The sequence below is a fragment of the Chaetodon auriga genome, chromosome 18, assembly GCF_051107435.1.
Source record: "Chaetodon auriga isolate fChaAug3 chromosome 18, fChaAug3.hap1, whole genome shotgun sequence".
NCBI classification, from domain to species: domain Eukaryota; kingdom Metazoa; phylum Chordata; class Actinopteri; order Chaetodontiformes; family Chaetodontidae; genus Chaetodon; species Chaetodon auriga.
In genome coordinates this window covers 1,575,141-1,591,385 of record NC_135091.1, presented here as the reverse complement: position 1 = coordinate 1,591,385, position 16,245 = coordinate 1,575,141, and the positions used below count along the sequence as shown (strand labels likewise).

Genomic DNA, 16,245 nt, shown 5'->3' with positions numbered 1-16,245 from the left:
GGTTAATCCAGTCATCCCAGAGCGTCATCATCATTCATCTCATCCATTGCAGTTTTCACTTCGGGCCCTCCGTCTGAATTTAACGTCACGTGACAGCAAGCAACCTATTAGATTCTTAAGAGTTGTAAGAATAATAAAGAGAATTCAGTTGCTGTTTTTTAATGCTGACTTACTGCGACAAACTCCAGTCCACTGGGTGGCAGTAATGCGCTTGTAACGCGGTTTACCCGCCGCCATTAAAACATGAGTGAGGAGAAGACGCGACGTCAGACACGTTTAGTCGGTCTACAGCGTCCTGAGCCGCCGGACAGGTGATAACATGAGGCGGACCGAAAAGTAAGAAAGTGAGTGAAGTGACTCCAGTCAGAAACATGTCAGTGTTTCCAACTACAGAGAGAAATTTCAGATCAAATCCTTCAAGATGCATCGGGCCGAAATATGAAGTTAGCTTTAGTGTCATGTTAGCATAATGTTATTGAACAGTTAGCTCGCCGTTAGTTTTAGCAGACCGCCATGAAAAAGTCTGCTGAGTCTGCTGTTTGTCCGGACATCCTCCTGTATCCCGTGGACACAGTTTTTCCAGATATCTACATTTTGAATATTTATGCTCAGTAATATTACTAAACTTAAAGCTGGCTAACTGTGTTAGCTACAGTGCTAAAATTGAATAATCTCGCAGCCGCGCATTTATTCACGTTCATGGTGTTTATCTACCAGGATGAATAAACAGGTGTTTCTTTGAACCCTCTGGAAATTTATGACTGACAATTTGATTTTGCATTTTCACAAAAATACGGTTTGGATCAGCAGAGTGCATTAATTTATTCATATTAATGCTAAAAATCAAGTTTTGTCCGCGGGAAAAGCAAAGGAAATGATTTGGTAATCAAACCTGAAGTTAAACTACAGTGAGATCAATCAGATCAATCGCAGCATTAATGAATGGACACTGAAGCATTCAGAAGTGGATTTTGGGATTTTTATATAAATGGTCCAACAAGATGTTTTTCAGTGCCCACAAAAGAACTCATAGTTGTAAATAAATGTAAAACAAATCCACATATAAAATAAAAACGTATCTCTGATGCACACACAAGAATTGTTTTTAATACATGTAGCAAAAATGCAGAAGTATGAATCTGCTCTTATGTGATTGGCTGAGGCAGAAAGAGCCTGATTGGGTGTCATTTGTGGATGGAGTCGTGTCAGGGGAGGAGACATGTTGTGCCTTCACTGCCATGAAGCTTTTTTTTTTTTTTTTAAGAATTGAACTGTTTGTTTTATGCTGGCGTTGATTTTGTTCTTGTTTTGTTGTTTTCAGTTAAGTGATAAGTGAGTCAAAGTAGAAACTTTGTGAGTTTTTACAAGCTGAGTGTGTGCTTTAACATCAGTGTTGGTTTTGGGTGTGTGTGTGTGCGTGTGTGTGTGTGTGGGTGTGTGTGTGTGCGCTTTATGATAGCAGGTACATTTATTTATCTCCGACTTTTCCTTCAGCGTCTCTTCTGTGTAGGCTTTGACAGTTTCTGAAGCTGCTGCCATGCACTCAGCGCTGGACCCCGACCATCAAAAGTAAGTAAAACAGCGTAGCACAAGTAACATGACGCCAGTATGTTCTTCCTTACACTACAATATATCACATTTAGGCTAATTATTATTTCTTTCAGTATTAATTAATTACTGGTTTGGAAGTTGACAGCAAAGTTGCAACAACCCTGATTCCAGAAATATTGGGACGCTGTGTAAAACGGAAATAAAAACACAATGCAGTCATTTGCATTTTGAGAGAGGTTTTACAAAGTAATGATATCCTTCATCCAATCATGTGTTCACAAAGCTGTGAACCTTTCTCCATCTTTGCTTGTGAACGACTTGAGGAGGCCCCTTTCATGCCAAATCATGATACAACCATCTGCTCTTTACGGAAAGTGTCCTGAGACAACTTCTGCTGTGATTTGGTGCTATCTAACTAAAACTGAATTGAAACTGAATTTTTAAACTATGAGGATACATCAAATGTTTTCAGCATTTTTCATAAATCCACTGCAGCTACAATGAAATGCTTCATCTCCATATAAATGCCAGTGAAAGTAAAGCTCATACTGGGGGTATGTCTGAAACATTGTCTGTTTACTATATAGTTTACTATAGTTAGTGTCCACCATTTTATTTGAGTGTTGGCATTCAGAGTGTTATAGTTTTGCATTACGTCGTGCCCATAAAATTCGCACAATGGAACAGAAAAATTAGTGTCCGAATGAATGAATGAAGTCATAAATCCGATAAACGATTAACACTTATGAAGGTTGATAATAGGAGTTACTTTAATCTGCAGGTCTCAGAATTCTGGTCCATCTGCACCATGTGCCCTGCGGCCAGTGGACCTCAAGTTAACTCACTTGGACTGGAACCCTGAAGCAACCCTGATACACTTCCAGGGACAGTACCTTTCCATATGTGAACTTGACTATAACATCTTGCAAGGAGAAATACAGAACGTACCAAAGACTGAAGCTGCAGTGGATATCGGAGAGTTTTGCCTTGTAGAGGATTTGACTTCAGCCCACTGGTACAGAGGAAGAGTTCAGAACCGAAAAAAGGACTTGTTTGATGTTTTCCTCATAGATCAAGGTAATGTCTTGAGTGTCAACATCGCCAACATATCTTCCTGCTCTAACGACCTGTTCATCCTGCCTCCCAAGATAGTTTGTGGCTTTCTTGCAAATGTAGTGCTGCTCCAAGGTTGTTTGCATTCTGTAGTGGAGGAGTACCTCTCTGACCTGATTGGAAGAAATGTCACAGGTTACATCCAAGCCCTTCTGCCCCACAAGGTGCTCTTACTGGAAGCCCCTGACATCAACATCCATCTTGTTAGACATGGGTTTGGGAGGCACGTGGACACAGATACTTTCCTCTTCTTGGTTGAGATGCTCACGGAAGTGCCACTCAAACAAAGCATAGAGCCAGTTTCTGACTCGCTTATTGAAAATCCAAGGAGACAAGAATTTTGCTTTAAACCATCTGGTTTGCAGGCATACAAAGATATTCTGTCATTTTACGGACCGAGGTTAAGTTGTGGGGCACGTGCTAAAGTGCGTGTAACTGCTGCTGTCAACTCTGGGCTGTTTTACTGTCAGATGGCCAGTATGGAAGCAGATCTTTGGGAAATGTCAAAGAAACTGACTGCTGTTTGTGAGCACAGAATGAAAGATTGCAGTCAGAAGATGCCCGAGAACGTGGGCTTACTCTGCTCCGTTAAAGGCAAAGATGAAAAATGGTACAGAGGCTTTGTGCAGTTTCTCCCGGTCAATTCTCAAGTTAAAGTTTTATTCATTGACTTTGGATTCTTCGAATTTGTCAAAGTTGAGAACATCCACAGGTTGCCACCTGATTTCCATTCAACGCCCATCATGGCGTTCCCATGCTCGCTCTTTTCCCTGAGCGATCAGGATGAGGCAGACAAAAGACAGCAGTTGAGTTTTCTCAAGGCAGGCTTGCTTGGAAGAGCATTAGATGTGGAGATCAAAAGTTTCAATGAAGAGCAGCATCGGTACTCCATCACAGTCATTGGTGCTGAAGATAACCATGTGAAGGTTCAGGAGCTTCCTAGAGTCAAGGTTGAGTCAGTTGTTGAGACAGAATTGTTTCCTCAGGGTGGTTATTTATACCATGAGACAGTCATGTGTGAAGCATTGGGTAAAACACTGGAAGCAGAAGAGGTGCAGGTAGGCTCCGTCTTTGTGGGCTATGTCGAGTATGTTCAGAATCCAAACCACTTCTGGATCCGGACACAGAAACGCAATGCTGACTTTGAAGAAATGATGACACAGATGACAGATCACTTCCGTCAAGTGAAGCTGCATGACGACGCACTGTTGAATCCTGAGCTTGGGACGCTGTGCTGTGCAGTTTATGAGGAGGACATGCATTTCTACAGGGCAGTAGTGACAGACACTCTTGAACATGGAGCTGAAGTTCTTTTTCTCGACTTTGGGAACATTGAGAAAGTGCCACACGTGTTGATCAAGAAGATGCCCAAGACATTTGCCAGCAAATCTGCATTTGCCTTCTGTTGTTCTCTTGTCAATGTTTTTCCTTTGGATGAAGTCTGGACCAGCACCACCTGTGAGTATTTCAGAAGAGCTGTGTCAAACAAGGCCCTGCTTGTCCATGTTGTCCAGGTGAGAAAAAACAAATTTGTTGTTGATCTCTTTGAGATGGGGAGTGACAGCAACCAAAGTATGACCGAGCTCCTGATCTCTGCAAACCAAGCTGAAAGCTGGAACAGCATTCCTGTAGAGCCTGTAGTGCAAAATAACACAGATGTGACAGAAAAAACAAGGTACCAAAGGTTAAGTGTGACACCAGATATCAATGGGAATACAGCACAACGGGAGGATTGTGAGAACAAAGAGAAAACACGCAGTGAAGATGAAATTGAGATGGCCCATGCTCCTGCCCGCTTAAAAGCAGCAAGTATGAAGCCTGGGCGTGAGTTTGCTGTGTGCTGCTCTCATATCAGCTCTCCATCAGATTTCTGGTGCCAGCCTCTAGATAAGGTTCCAGCTTTGGAGGAACTAATGAATCAACTTCAGCTATATTATTCAACTCACACAGTCTCCCTCCAATCAGGGGATTCATATTGTGTTGCCAAGTCACCTCAAGATGGAAGATGGTACAGAGCCTTCATCACTGAAAAACAGAAAGGTCATGCCAAAGTGATGTTGGTTGATTATGGTCATACCATTCAAATCAAGGAGCACAATCTTCAGGCAATAATGCCAGAATATGTTTATGTGGAAGGACAAGCTTTCAGGTGCAGCCTGTACAATCTGATTGAACCTGCTGACCCAAAGAACTGTGGGATTTGGAGTCCAGAAGTGTGTCACTTCCTGAGAGATTTTGTCCGTGACAGCACCTTTGGTCTGAGATGTAAAGTTGTCTCTCAGTTGAATGTGAAAAACAATATGTACAATGTTGTGGACCTCTACAACACCCAAACCCAACAGAGCATAACAAATTTGCTCTTGGAACAGGGTCTGGCAAAAGAAACAACAGTCTCAACAAAGCAACTGTCAACAGTGTTTCCTGAGTCTTTCATCTTCTCTTCATATGGTCTCAGTCCTGGAAAAGAAGAACAAGTCCATGTAACTTACATTAGCAGTCAGTGGGACATATACTGCCACCTTGAGAGAAACACTGACATCATTGAAGAGCTTGAAAAGAAAATCTTAGAGGAGAGTGAAAAAATGATGCGAGCCAGTACAAGAGCTGTTGTGAGGAAGCTGTGCCTGGCAAAATACTTAGATGGCAAATGGTACCGGGGTTTGGCATATCCTGTTGAGTCGCCGCTGTATCTCAGTGTGTTTTTTGTGGATTATGGAAACACAGACATATCTGAGAAAACCCACGTCATGTTTATCCCCAGAGACTCTGCTGATTTGTTGTACACACCCATGCAGGCTCTGAGATGTAACCTTGCTTCAGTGTCCAAGGAAGAGCTCTATGCAGATGTCAAGGCCTGGCTTGATAGTGCAGTCCTCCACAAGCAGATGAGAGCCCTCATAGTTGGAAAGAGTGAAGATGGTTCATTTGATGTTGACCTGTTTGATGGAGAAGTTAACATCAATGAGAAGGTAAAGGAGCTTATTCACTGTCTTTCACCTCGACCAAAGACGGTTGTGAGTTTTGACACAAGCAGAGTAAAGACAAGACAAAAAACACTCCACACAAGTAAAACAAATGCTTCTTCATATCCTCCCACGTCAGATGCCCACAGTGGGACTCAAGTTGGTTGTGTGCACCACATAAAGAAAAAAAAAAACTATGTTCATTGTAAAGCTCAGAGCAAGAGTAGGAAAGTGAAACAGCCCAATGAGGCAAAGAGTGTCCCGGCCAAACCTCAGAAAAACACTCAAGCAAAACAACAAATGGAGTGTGGTGATACAAAGTCAGAGCAACCACAATATGCAGAGAAAACAGACATCCCTCAGCTCTCGTGTTTGCCCAACATGAAACTGACCGAGGGTTTCAGGGTGAAATGTTTCGTCTCCCACATCGACTCGGTCGACAGTTTTTTCCTTCAGCGTTCAGAGGATGAGCCTGCCATCTTGAAAATGGGTGAGGATCTCTGCTCAGGTATCTTCAGAGATTCCTTAGCGACAACCACATCTCTGAGAATCAATGACCTTGTTCTGGCAGAGTATGAGGAAGATGGCACTCTGTATCGTTCTGCTGTTAAGGACTATGAAGGAAGTTCCTGCTTTAAAGTTGAGTTTGTGGACTATGGAAACTCGGCACTCGTGGGCAAGGAGAAGATCTATTCTATACCAAAGGAGTATCTCCTTCTACCACGATTCAGCATATCATGTTCCATGTTGGACACAAGCACATACAAAGATGAGATTTCTTTCTCAGATGCAGTAATGGACAAGCCTCTCATGGTTGATTTTGTCCATCAATATGGAACTCATTGGAAAGTGAAGGTTGAGATTCTTGATGGAGCGGTTGATCCCCCACTGCCGCCACAAGGTGCTGTTGAAGCTGGTACTGAAACCAAAAAGGAAGAGGAGGCTCCTGTGAGTTCATCTGAAATGGAAGAGAGAGTGAAATCCTGTGAACAGAACTACCCGAGACAAGAGGTGAGCGAAGATGAAACGACTGAATCCCAAAGAACGGTGTCCACTGTTGATGGTGACAACTTCATGCTGAAACCACCACCTACCTCATTGTCACACAAATGGAAGGCAATAACCTGCAGGCGCCATAGGAGAGCATCCGCCAGAAACAAGGGTGATTCCAAGACATATCAAAGGAAAACTGTGAAATTCTCTGTCAAAGCGAAGAGTGATTGTGCAGGTGCAATCATTCCTCCAACTGTTCAAGCTAAAGACAGAGTGCATTGTACAGTTCTGTCAGTACTGAGTGACGGCAGTTTTTATGTCAGACTAAAGAGGACCAGTGAACTGCTTTCTGCATTGGAAAGCCGCATGGCTGACAATCTACACAAGTGTGAGATGGTGGCTGAAGAGGATGTTGAACAAGGCCTGCAGTGCTTAGTTCAGGTTCACAAGGACAAGCAATGGCACAGGGCTATTGTTCAACACGTATGCCAGAAAAAATGCCAGGTCTTCCTCATGGATCATGGAATAATGGAAGAAATTCCAAGTGGCTCAATCAGACGACAGTGCAGTGACCTGACAAAAATCCCGACCTTTTCACTTTTGTGCAAAGTGAGCCACTTTGGGTTTGGTGGGGGAGAGGGTGCTCACAAACTGTGGTGTGAAAGGCTCAAAGCAATAATAGGCAAAGAAGTCAAGTTGGTGTTTTTGTGTTATTCAGAGGCTGATAAACTTTGGAAGGTTGAAATAATCGTGAATGGACTGTTCCTCATTCATGAAATCCCAGCCTCACTGTGGCAGAATGACGAGAAGATGCTGTCACCTGTTGGAGCCCAAAAAGAGAAAGCACTACAAGGATCCAGCATGGACACCAGCCATCCTCAGCAACTTGTCTTTGCTCCTGTTCATATAGACAGAGCATACTCCGGCTTTGCTGCTGCAGTGACGACTCCCTTCGAGTTTTGTGTTGTTCTGGGGGACTCGCTTGCCGTCATGAACAAAGTGTCCATAATGTTGGACGATCTGCCCGGGCAGATGTGTCCTCTTCCTGAAGACCACCTTGTCCCTGGCAACTGCTGCCTGTTGAAATCAGACACCAAGAACAAGTGGTGCAGGGCAGAAGTCGTACACTGCGACACCACAGTGATGCTAAACCTTGTGGATTACGGCCATTATGAATGCACGCCGTACGAAAACTGCTCCAAGCTGAAGAGGCTTCCAGTCGAGATGATGAACCTACCAAAGGTGACGTATCCTTGCGTCCTGAGAGGGGTGATGCCTGTTGGAGCAGATGGACAGTGGACAGATGAAGCAGCAGTCTTCTTCCAGAAATGTTTCTACCAGAAGAACCTCCAGATCTTCTTCAGAGAGTTTGTGTCAAGCACACACTGGAAGGTTGACCTTCTGGTTGATGGTGTCCATGTTACAAAGGAGCTGGTGGATGCCGGACATGCCAGTTATATAGACGTCCTGCTGGGACAGAGGTATGCTCTCATCACTTTGTATTTATGTCTTTAGTACACCTCTGTTGCAGTAACTTATAGTCAGTCATTCAGCTCTTATTTTTCACGTTCTGACAATTTTAATTCTCTATACGGCACATTATTTAGACAATGAAGTTAAGCAGCATGAAATTCAGGCCATTGTTTGTTGTGGGCTGTCCTCACGTCAATGGTAAACTCTTAACTGCTAATTAGAAGAAACACCTCCAGCAACATGAACAAAACAGGTGTCCTTCAGCAAAAATCAAATTTTGCTGCCAAGACAGGAAAAAGAAAATGTGTTAACATTGACTAAATACATAAAAGTGTACCTTATTTCTGATACTGTCAGGTTCCAGGAACAGAGCCCCTGTAAAGCTGCTCCTCATAGTCCGGTTGGTGAGGAGGAGGAGGAAACCTTTGAAATGAAGTCACATCTTTCTGTGGAGTTTACAGATGAAGTAGACGAAAAGATGCCGCACGGCGTCATCTCTGGAGCTCATCAATGTAAGAATAATAGTTTTAGCACATTTTGTTTATTATCGATCAAACTTCTTAAAGCACAGTTTGTAAGTTCTGCCACAAAACAACAAATGATGCTGATGAAAATCTGTCCGATGTGACTCGGGTAGAAGTGATGATCACGAGCGAGGTCACGTATTACAGTTTTATACATGTTATGTTTAGTCGCATTAGCCGACTTCTTCCTCACTTTGTGAAATGTCGTCAGGTGTTTCTGGTGTCGCCACTGACTTAAAACCAAATGAAACGCAATGTTAGCTTGAAAAAAATTACAGATTTCTCTGCATTCGTACATTTTTGGAAGCATTTGGGGTAATGTACCAGGTGTAGTAATGAGGGCAGGTGAGCTCAGTGTGAGGTGGTAGGTGGTGGGGAGCACATGGTTCTTACCGTAGGCAGAAAAGGAAGATTTGTCTTGGATATCAGATTTCGTTGTTCTGTGTCTTTGATGGATTTGTTTCAGGAACATTCGACACCACCTGTAAAGTAAAGTTTGGACAGTCATTACAAATCCATTGACAAAAAATGTACTTTTTGGCAACGACCAAAGCTACAGAGGGCCGCCAGTGACGCTGATGAGGTCATCTAGACAAAAAAAAACAAAAAACCCTTTAGTACCCCAAAAAACATGTGCGATCAGGCTTAAAACAAGTTTTCTGGAATAAACCAACTCAAAACATTTGAATAGCAACACCTTCCCTTTCTTAAGTTATGACCCTTTTGTTGGATGAGCGTCTCCAGTAAGTTCTGTTTGGCTTTGAATTTATTTACAGTGAAACACTCCATTAAAATCTATAAATAAATGTGTTCATCACCCTAAAACTCCACAGCTGGTGGGCAGTGACGTACAGTTCTGTGGCCTTGTTTGCTTCTCCTCCGGCAGGTTTTCTGCAGTGAAGTGAAGGTGAAGGCCGTCTGGCTGTATCTTGTCTCTGACATGAACAGCGCCGCCCTGCTGGAAGTTAACCGGGCGTCCTTTTAGTCCAAGTGAGACGCTGCTTGTTGGAGGTTTTGTCTGAACGTCAGGCCTCAGGACGTCGAGAATGAGCGCTGCTGCAGAAGAACATCTACACATCACAGATGCTACTTAATTGTCCTTGAAATGTTGTAAAGTTATTTGTGTTTATTTATGATGAAACTGATTTATTTTGTTGATGTTTGAGCACAGTGTGATTTTCCTTTGAAGAAATCTGAGTTTGTGAACAGTTTAATATTTTTACATTTGTCTCTTAATATGATGTAGATAACGTGTGCTCTTACACATGTTCATCGATGTTACATTCATTTTTTTTAGTATAAATTTTAAACAGTCCAGAGATTTTTAGCTGGATAAGTCCGATTAAACGAAACTCTGCAGACATTTTCACGCTACAGATTTGCCTGAAGTCTGACTGAGAAACACGTTTTTTCTTCCAAACTGTTGTTGTTTGGAAGTTTTCAGTAGATCATTACTGTCCACTTGGGGGCGCTACAAATGCCGAGGGGGGGGGGGCAGCAAAACACGAATCAGACTGTAAATCAGATATTGTTTGATCATTACAAAACTCGCATGATGTTTCAAAACAGTGTTAACCATGTGTGTAAAACTATTTTGAAATTGCTCAATAGGTGGCGCCAACAGTTTCAAATGAATGAATGAGCATCAATCAGTGACCGTTTGAACAAAAACTGCCAAACTTCTTGGCAAACAACTCTGTTGGTCTGGTTTGGTAGATGTTAAGATTGAGCAAAGGTTGTTTTTTTTTTTAATTAAAATTGGCCAATAGGGGGCAGCACAAACCTTTCCTGTCTGGACTTACAGCAGAGTATTTGTGTATTTCAATATTCCTTTATTCCTTTATTATTTATTATTATTTGTACTGTGATACTGGACTGAGTCTTGAGAACAGAGTTCTCTGCCCTCGTGTTGTAGCTGCACGCTTGTTAATATTACTTTTAGTACTAATACTAGTGGCCCTTCCCAAAGTACGTAGTTTCAACCGTATTTTTTGTCCTCACTTCCTGTTTATCAAACTGAATTCAGGTTGTTTTGGAAAAATCAGATGAAGGTTTTTTTTTTTTTTTAAATGAAGAATTTTATTGAGAAATTCAATGTTTGTTAATCTTTTCTAACATTGTTTTTCTTCCATTGATTTTTTTTTTTTTTTTTTTTATATTTTCCTATTTCCTGCTGCACCACTGGAGGGCGCTGTCGAGCCAGGTTCGTTCATAAGTCCTGCGTCTGTCACTGCTGTTACACACTTCATGCTGCATCCACCATTCAGCCAGAATAGGTGGTGTTAACTTAGTTTGAGCAGTGTTCTCTGAACGGGAAACAAAATTCGAGCCGAGGGACACCAGAGTTATTAGGATAGCAGCTTTGGGTCAAAGGTGAAAAACATGAAGATGGAGGAGAAAAACAAACGTAATAAACACGGAGGAGCTTAAAAACGCCCATGTAGCTGAATTACAGCCGTCACTGAACGACTCGATAACTGCTGACTGAGTTACTGCTCAGATGTGTAAATCCGGAGTTTTTCCACTTGTGATTAACGTTAAAAAGTTGATGTCAGAAGTGGGATTCGAACCCACGCCTCCAGGGGAGACTGCGACCTGAACGCAGCGCCTTAGACCGCTCGGCCATCCTGACAGATAATGACTAGTGTCGGATTCATCGTACTTAAAGGGACCAGAACGATGGATTTCAATAGTTTATATTTGTGTTTGTCTGAAACCGCTGAACGTGAGGCTGCTTTGAGACGTACGTGCCGTTCAAGAAATCGACGTTCAAAGTGAGTGAGGAGAGCTCGGTGTGCGCGGGTTCGAGTCCCGGCCGCGGCGCTCCCTGACTCACTACTGATGCCGCTAAACACGTACAGTAATAACAATCGACATGGAGTTGATTTGTTATATAACTGCTGTATAAACTTTAGAACAGCTTAGTTTTAACTGTTTTGTGGATTAAAAAAAAAAATCCTAATCTGAGAAGTTAACTAACCACAGGAGGCCGTCAGACACGTGCAGGGTTTTCTTTGGACTCAAATGTTTTAGCATTTTAAAACTGAAACACTGAAGTACAAAAAAATAATAATTTTAAATCACATTTTTTGCATGAAGTCATCAATGCATAAATGGTGAAATTAGCCCCGCTTACACAACACTATTCTTACAAAAGACCACACTTAAAGCCTGCACTGTTGAAAAATCTGTATTTATTAATGATTTACAAAAGGCTAAACATGAAACCATTTAAATGATTCAGTTCATTTTGAAACCTAAAAAGGAGTCGTTGTTGTTGTTGTTGTTGGGGGAGAGGAGACAGCTCAGTTATTATAACAGCATCTCATCACGTAAAATCAGTTTTGGTGAAGGCTCCTGGAGAGAAATCAAATAAACCCACACAGGATGGAGTCACTCGAACACACCGCAGAGGAGAGACACATTAGAAGCTTTTTAACAGTGAGGACACGCCGGAGCCTTTCGGCGGCGGTGACCGTGATTATGGAGCTTGTGTGTATTTATATTTGTACAACCACACTTTTCTGCCTGTAGCGCAGACGATCACCACCGTACGAGACGTCCCATCGCGTCTCCGAGCAGTCTGCAGGTACACATCTAACACTACAAACACGTTTTTGTGCAAGTTTGTTTTTCCCGCAAGGTTTGAAATAAATATCTGTAAAGCAAACAAGGAGTTAAGGAGTAGTTTTATTTTTTTTATTATCGTGAAAACCAACATTAATCACATTGTGAGTGAAAGGAATCCTTTTCGTCTTGAATTTAGGGTACAATCAATCAAATGAATCCCACACAACTCTGCAGAAAATGACTATTAGATTTAAAAGAAAGTAAAATTAAAGTTGCCTCAGACGAAACATTTAAAACTTTTCCTCCGCTGACAGCGAGGCGCAGCGGGGAGACGCTCCAGCTTCAGCAGAACTTCCTGTCGGATTATCTGTCGCCAAAATGCTGTTAAATCACATTAGTTTTGCAGTTTTTAGTAGCCTGGCAGGTTTCTACAGTAGTAAAAGAGTGACAGTTGTGGACCCGAATATTTACAGTAATGTTGTGCACTTAGAGATCCTTTTCTGCAGAATCTTTCAGAGTTTATCTAAAACGTCACAAAAAGAAAAAAAAATAATAAAATCCCATGCTTTGTTGCTACGGAATGAAAAAACAGTGTTTCCACTCGCTGAGAATTGAATTTTAAAAAACAAGGAAATAAAAAGAGAGATTGGTCTGGAGCTCGGCTGCGGGCGTTTCTGGGCGAGAAGGAATTAAAAGTGTGAAAACAACATGATGCAGAGAAAAGAGAATAAAATAAGACCATAAAACTGTTGGTGTTCCAGCGAGCTGTTAAAAAAACAAACTTAAAATGAGAACAAAGCTTTCTCCATCCCTCGCCCCAAGAACCTCTTCATAAACAAAAATATATCCCCCTTTGTGGTGTGATTCTCAAATGCTCACTAGATACAATTAAAAGGTTTTTACAGTGCTTCATCATTATATATCTTTGACAGACCTTAACGAGGGAAGAAGGTTTAAGCCATAAATGTCTCTCCTATTGCAACGATATAGCTACGTCAAAAGTGAACGGTCCAGTTACTCGATGATTAAAGAAAAGAGAAAACAACACAAACAGGAGGAGACGGTCGGTGGAAGGGAAGCGAGCGCCGGCTCTCTCCACCCGTTTTTTTTTTTTTTTTTTCCCAGGAGCACCTGAACGTCACGCGGCGACGTGGAGGTGGCGCCGGGAGGCGAAGGCTCGGGTCTACTGCTTGGTGTTGAGCTCGTTCTCCAGCTCCATCAGTTTACGAGAAGCTTTGACCTTGTTGGAAACTTCCTTCCCCTGAGAGAAGAGACGCTGGCGCTCCTTAAAGGTCAAACTCTCCGGAGCGCCGCCGGGGATCGAGTTCTCCTGCTCCTGACTGCAACGTGCACGCGCACACACACACACACAGAGGGAGACACACACACACACACACACACACACACACACACACAGAGGGAGACACAGACACACAGACAGACAGACAGACACACACACACACACACACACACACACACACACACACACACACACACACACACACACACACACACCATAGCAATACACAGAGTTGTTACTGCCTTGATGTTGACTCATATTTCAATATATTTATATTTAATATAGAAGAAATGAATTTGTTGTCGATCATTTTGTTTGCAGATGTTCAGTTCCATGTGTTCATTGATCACACAGCAGCTCCCCGTGTGATCAATGAACACACACATCGCACAGAATCATTAATAACAATAAAGACCACATTTTTGAAAAGTCAAATGTAGAATTTGTAATAAATAAATACATGAAAACATAAAGAATCTAATAAACAGGAAGTAATGAAGCTGCACGAAAGCAGAAAAATGACCTGTGAAGCTCTGACAGCCACTGATGGAGGAAGTATTCAGTATTCTTTACTGCAGTAAAAGTACTAAATACTAGTACTAGAATGAAGTGTGCACAGAGCAGCAGAGGACAGAGTCTCACCTCTTCGTCCATTTGTCTCGCGGGTCCTTGTAGACTTCTCCCGATCCTACAACTCCTGCTGAGTTTCCAGTGTACGAGTTAAATCCTGTGTGACGTCACACAGCAGACAGACAGCAGTGAGATGACAGTTAGCATCGTTCGTTCACAGTGTTTGTTCACTGAAAGCGTCTCGGATAGAAGCTGCTGGATGGCGGCGTGCAGATCTCCGCTGCGTCTCACGGACTTATCAAACTTACAGGTCTGTGCCTCAAATCACACACAAACTACTGACTATGGATCAGTGACCGGAGAGCCTGGCGGCCTCGAACCAGCAGCTTCTACACTCCACACGGCTTCATTTCCCACAGACCAGCCTGAGCAGAAGAAGAGAGGGAAGGTTCTGGAGAGGCGTTAAAGTCGTTAAAGTCGAGCAGCGAGCCGAGAAGGAAGGAAGAAAGAGCGTTAAGTCAAAGGGCCATTCAAAGCAGCGGATGGTCTGTGGAGGCATCGCGGGGTCTGAGGCCGAGGTCGCTGCGCTCGCTTAGATCCAGACCCACCGCAGAAATTTAACCTGCCGTCAAGCTTCAGTCAGAACACGAGGAGGGCGACCTCGACCTTTGACCCCACACTTAAACAGTCGGCTCGTGCGTCCCTGTGTCAAATCAGCCTGAGAGCCAGAAGTCCGCAGCCTTTTATTTCCTGACAAACGCGACAGCAGGGGAGAAAAGTTCCTCCTGCTGGAACTTTAAGGTGAAAGATCTCCTAAAGTTCTCTGACTGTCAGCAGATCCAACGATAGAACCAGCGTGAGCGCGCCTGGAGCATGTGACCACAGACTTCCTGTCGGCCTGAATCAAACTGTGACGGCAGAAAAAGAATATTTCCAGCTGCTCTTTCAGTCTTCGTTGAGACGGAGGAACGCATCTTTGGGCCACCTGATGCTGCGACAGATGCATCACAGACTTCCTGTAACGGCGCCGTGGCTGCGTGCCGCAGACAGGAAGTGCTCGGTTATACTTGGTTGGATTTGTTGACAGACAGGAGACACAGAACAAAACCAGCCTTCACCTTTAAAGGTGTGTTTGCACCTTTAAAGGCGGTTTGATGAAGGTTTGTGAGAGAATAGAACTCTGCAGACTCTTCATGACAAACATCCAGCCTGAACGCGACTCGGTGGTGTTTCACAAAACACGACCTGGAGTCTGAGTGCATGCTGGTCTGGAGTCTGGGATGAAATGCGGGGGGGGCTCATTCAGCTCAGATGCAGACACAGTGACAGGGTGCGAACCCACGTGGATCCGTCCAGCTGGCAGCTCCGAGGCCTTTCTTTGGGTTTCACGGCACTAAAGCGGGCGAGATCTGAAGCGCAGTTTGGGCCGGGACCAAGCCGGGTCCCGCTTCAGCCTCAAACCACATGAACACAAACTGGCAGAGAACAAAGAAACCGCAGAGAAACGGGCCAACGGCATTCCTCTGAGGAGCCAAACGAGATGGAAAATTATACTTCTGGCACTGCGAGTGAAAATTCCTCAGACTGACAGAAAGTCATCGCGGCTCGTCGGGGTTCTCAGAGGCGGCGCTGTTTTCTTTGACTCTGGTTCATTTGTGTTGGAGGCCGGCGAGGCTAAAAAAACTTGCTGTTTTTGTTTTTCTGCACCAACACACAGTTTTTGTTCGAGCGTCCGTCTCTGAGGGAATGAAATGTGCTCCTCCTCCTTCGTGCACCTTCTGGAGCAAACCGCCGGCCGATTGTTTTTCTTCAGGTTCAGTTACGCTTCAAAAAGAGGCCACGTCTTTATGGGAGCCAGACTCCAGCGTTCGGAGCTGCCAGCTGATCAAATCTCACTCGCTGAATACACTTCATACGTCAGGGAAGCCAGAGACTCAGGTGCCGCGCGGTCACCTGAACCTGCCGCAAAGCCCTGTGGGAGCTGTAGTAAGGTTTAGTGAAGCTGCGGCGTTAGACAGCGACAGCAGAGACAGACTGACGGGCGAGATGAAGGACAGCCGGGTCAGCTGACACACAGAGGAGGAAAATTAAGGCAAATGAACGGACAGACAGTTAAAGTGGGAGAAGGAAGCAGAGACACAAAGAGGAAGTAAAAAAGACAGCAGGACGCAGCGTGGAGGAAGCTACA

The 16,245-nt window shown here is 43.6% G+C and overlaps 2 protein-coding genes and 1 non-coding gene across 29 annotated transcripts in view; 1 reads left to right on the top strand and 2 right to left on the bottom strand.

The window, feature by feature from the left end:
- Positions 1–513: 513 nt before the first annotated feature.
- tdrd15 (tudor domain containing 15) lies at positions 514–9,602 on the top strand. Its single transcript, XM_076756893.1, has 5 exons — positions 514–573; positions 1,511–1,569; positions 2,333–8,101; positions 8,451–8,493; positions 9,504–9,602. The coding sequence occupies exons 1-5, from the start codon at positions 514–516 to the stop codon at positions 9,600–9,602; spliced, it is 6,030 nt and encodes a 2,009-aa protein (XP_076613008.1).
- Positions 9,603–11,166: 1,564 nt separating this feature from the next.
- trnal-cag (transfer RNA leucine (anticodon CAG)) lies at positions 11,167–11,249 on the bottom strand. The gene has a single exon. It is a non-coding gene; the product is annotated as a tRNA-Leu (tRNA).
- A 543-nt stretch (positions 11,250–11,792) lies between these two features.
- Positions 11,793–16,245, bottom strand: part of afdna (afadin, adherens junction formation factor a) — an 81,445-nt gene continuing 76,992 nt past the window's right edge. For 19 of the 27 annotated variants that reach the window (XM_076756600.1, XM_076756610.1, XM_076756612.1 and 16 more), the window contains 2 exons: positions 14,130–14,214; positions 11,795–13,527 (listed from right to left, as the gene is read on the bottom strand). In XM_076756600.1, coding sequence (XP_076612715.1) covers positions 13,371–13,527; positions 14,130–14,214 — 242 coding nt within the window. In that variant the 3' untranslated portion in view covers positions 11,795–13,370. Of the gene's footprint in view, positions 13,528–14,129; positions 14,215–16,245 lie in introns of all 27 variants that reach the window. The other 8 variants (XM_076756621.1, XM_076756622.1, XM_076756629.1 and 5 more) reach the window with 2 other exon arrangements.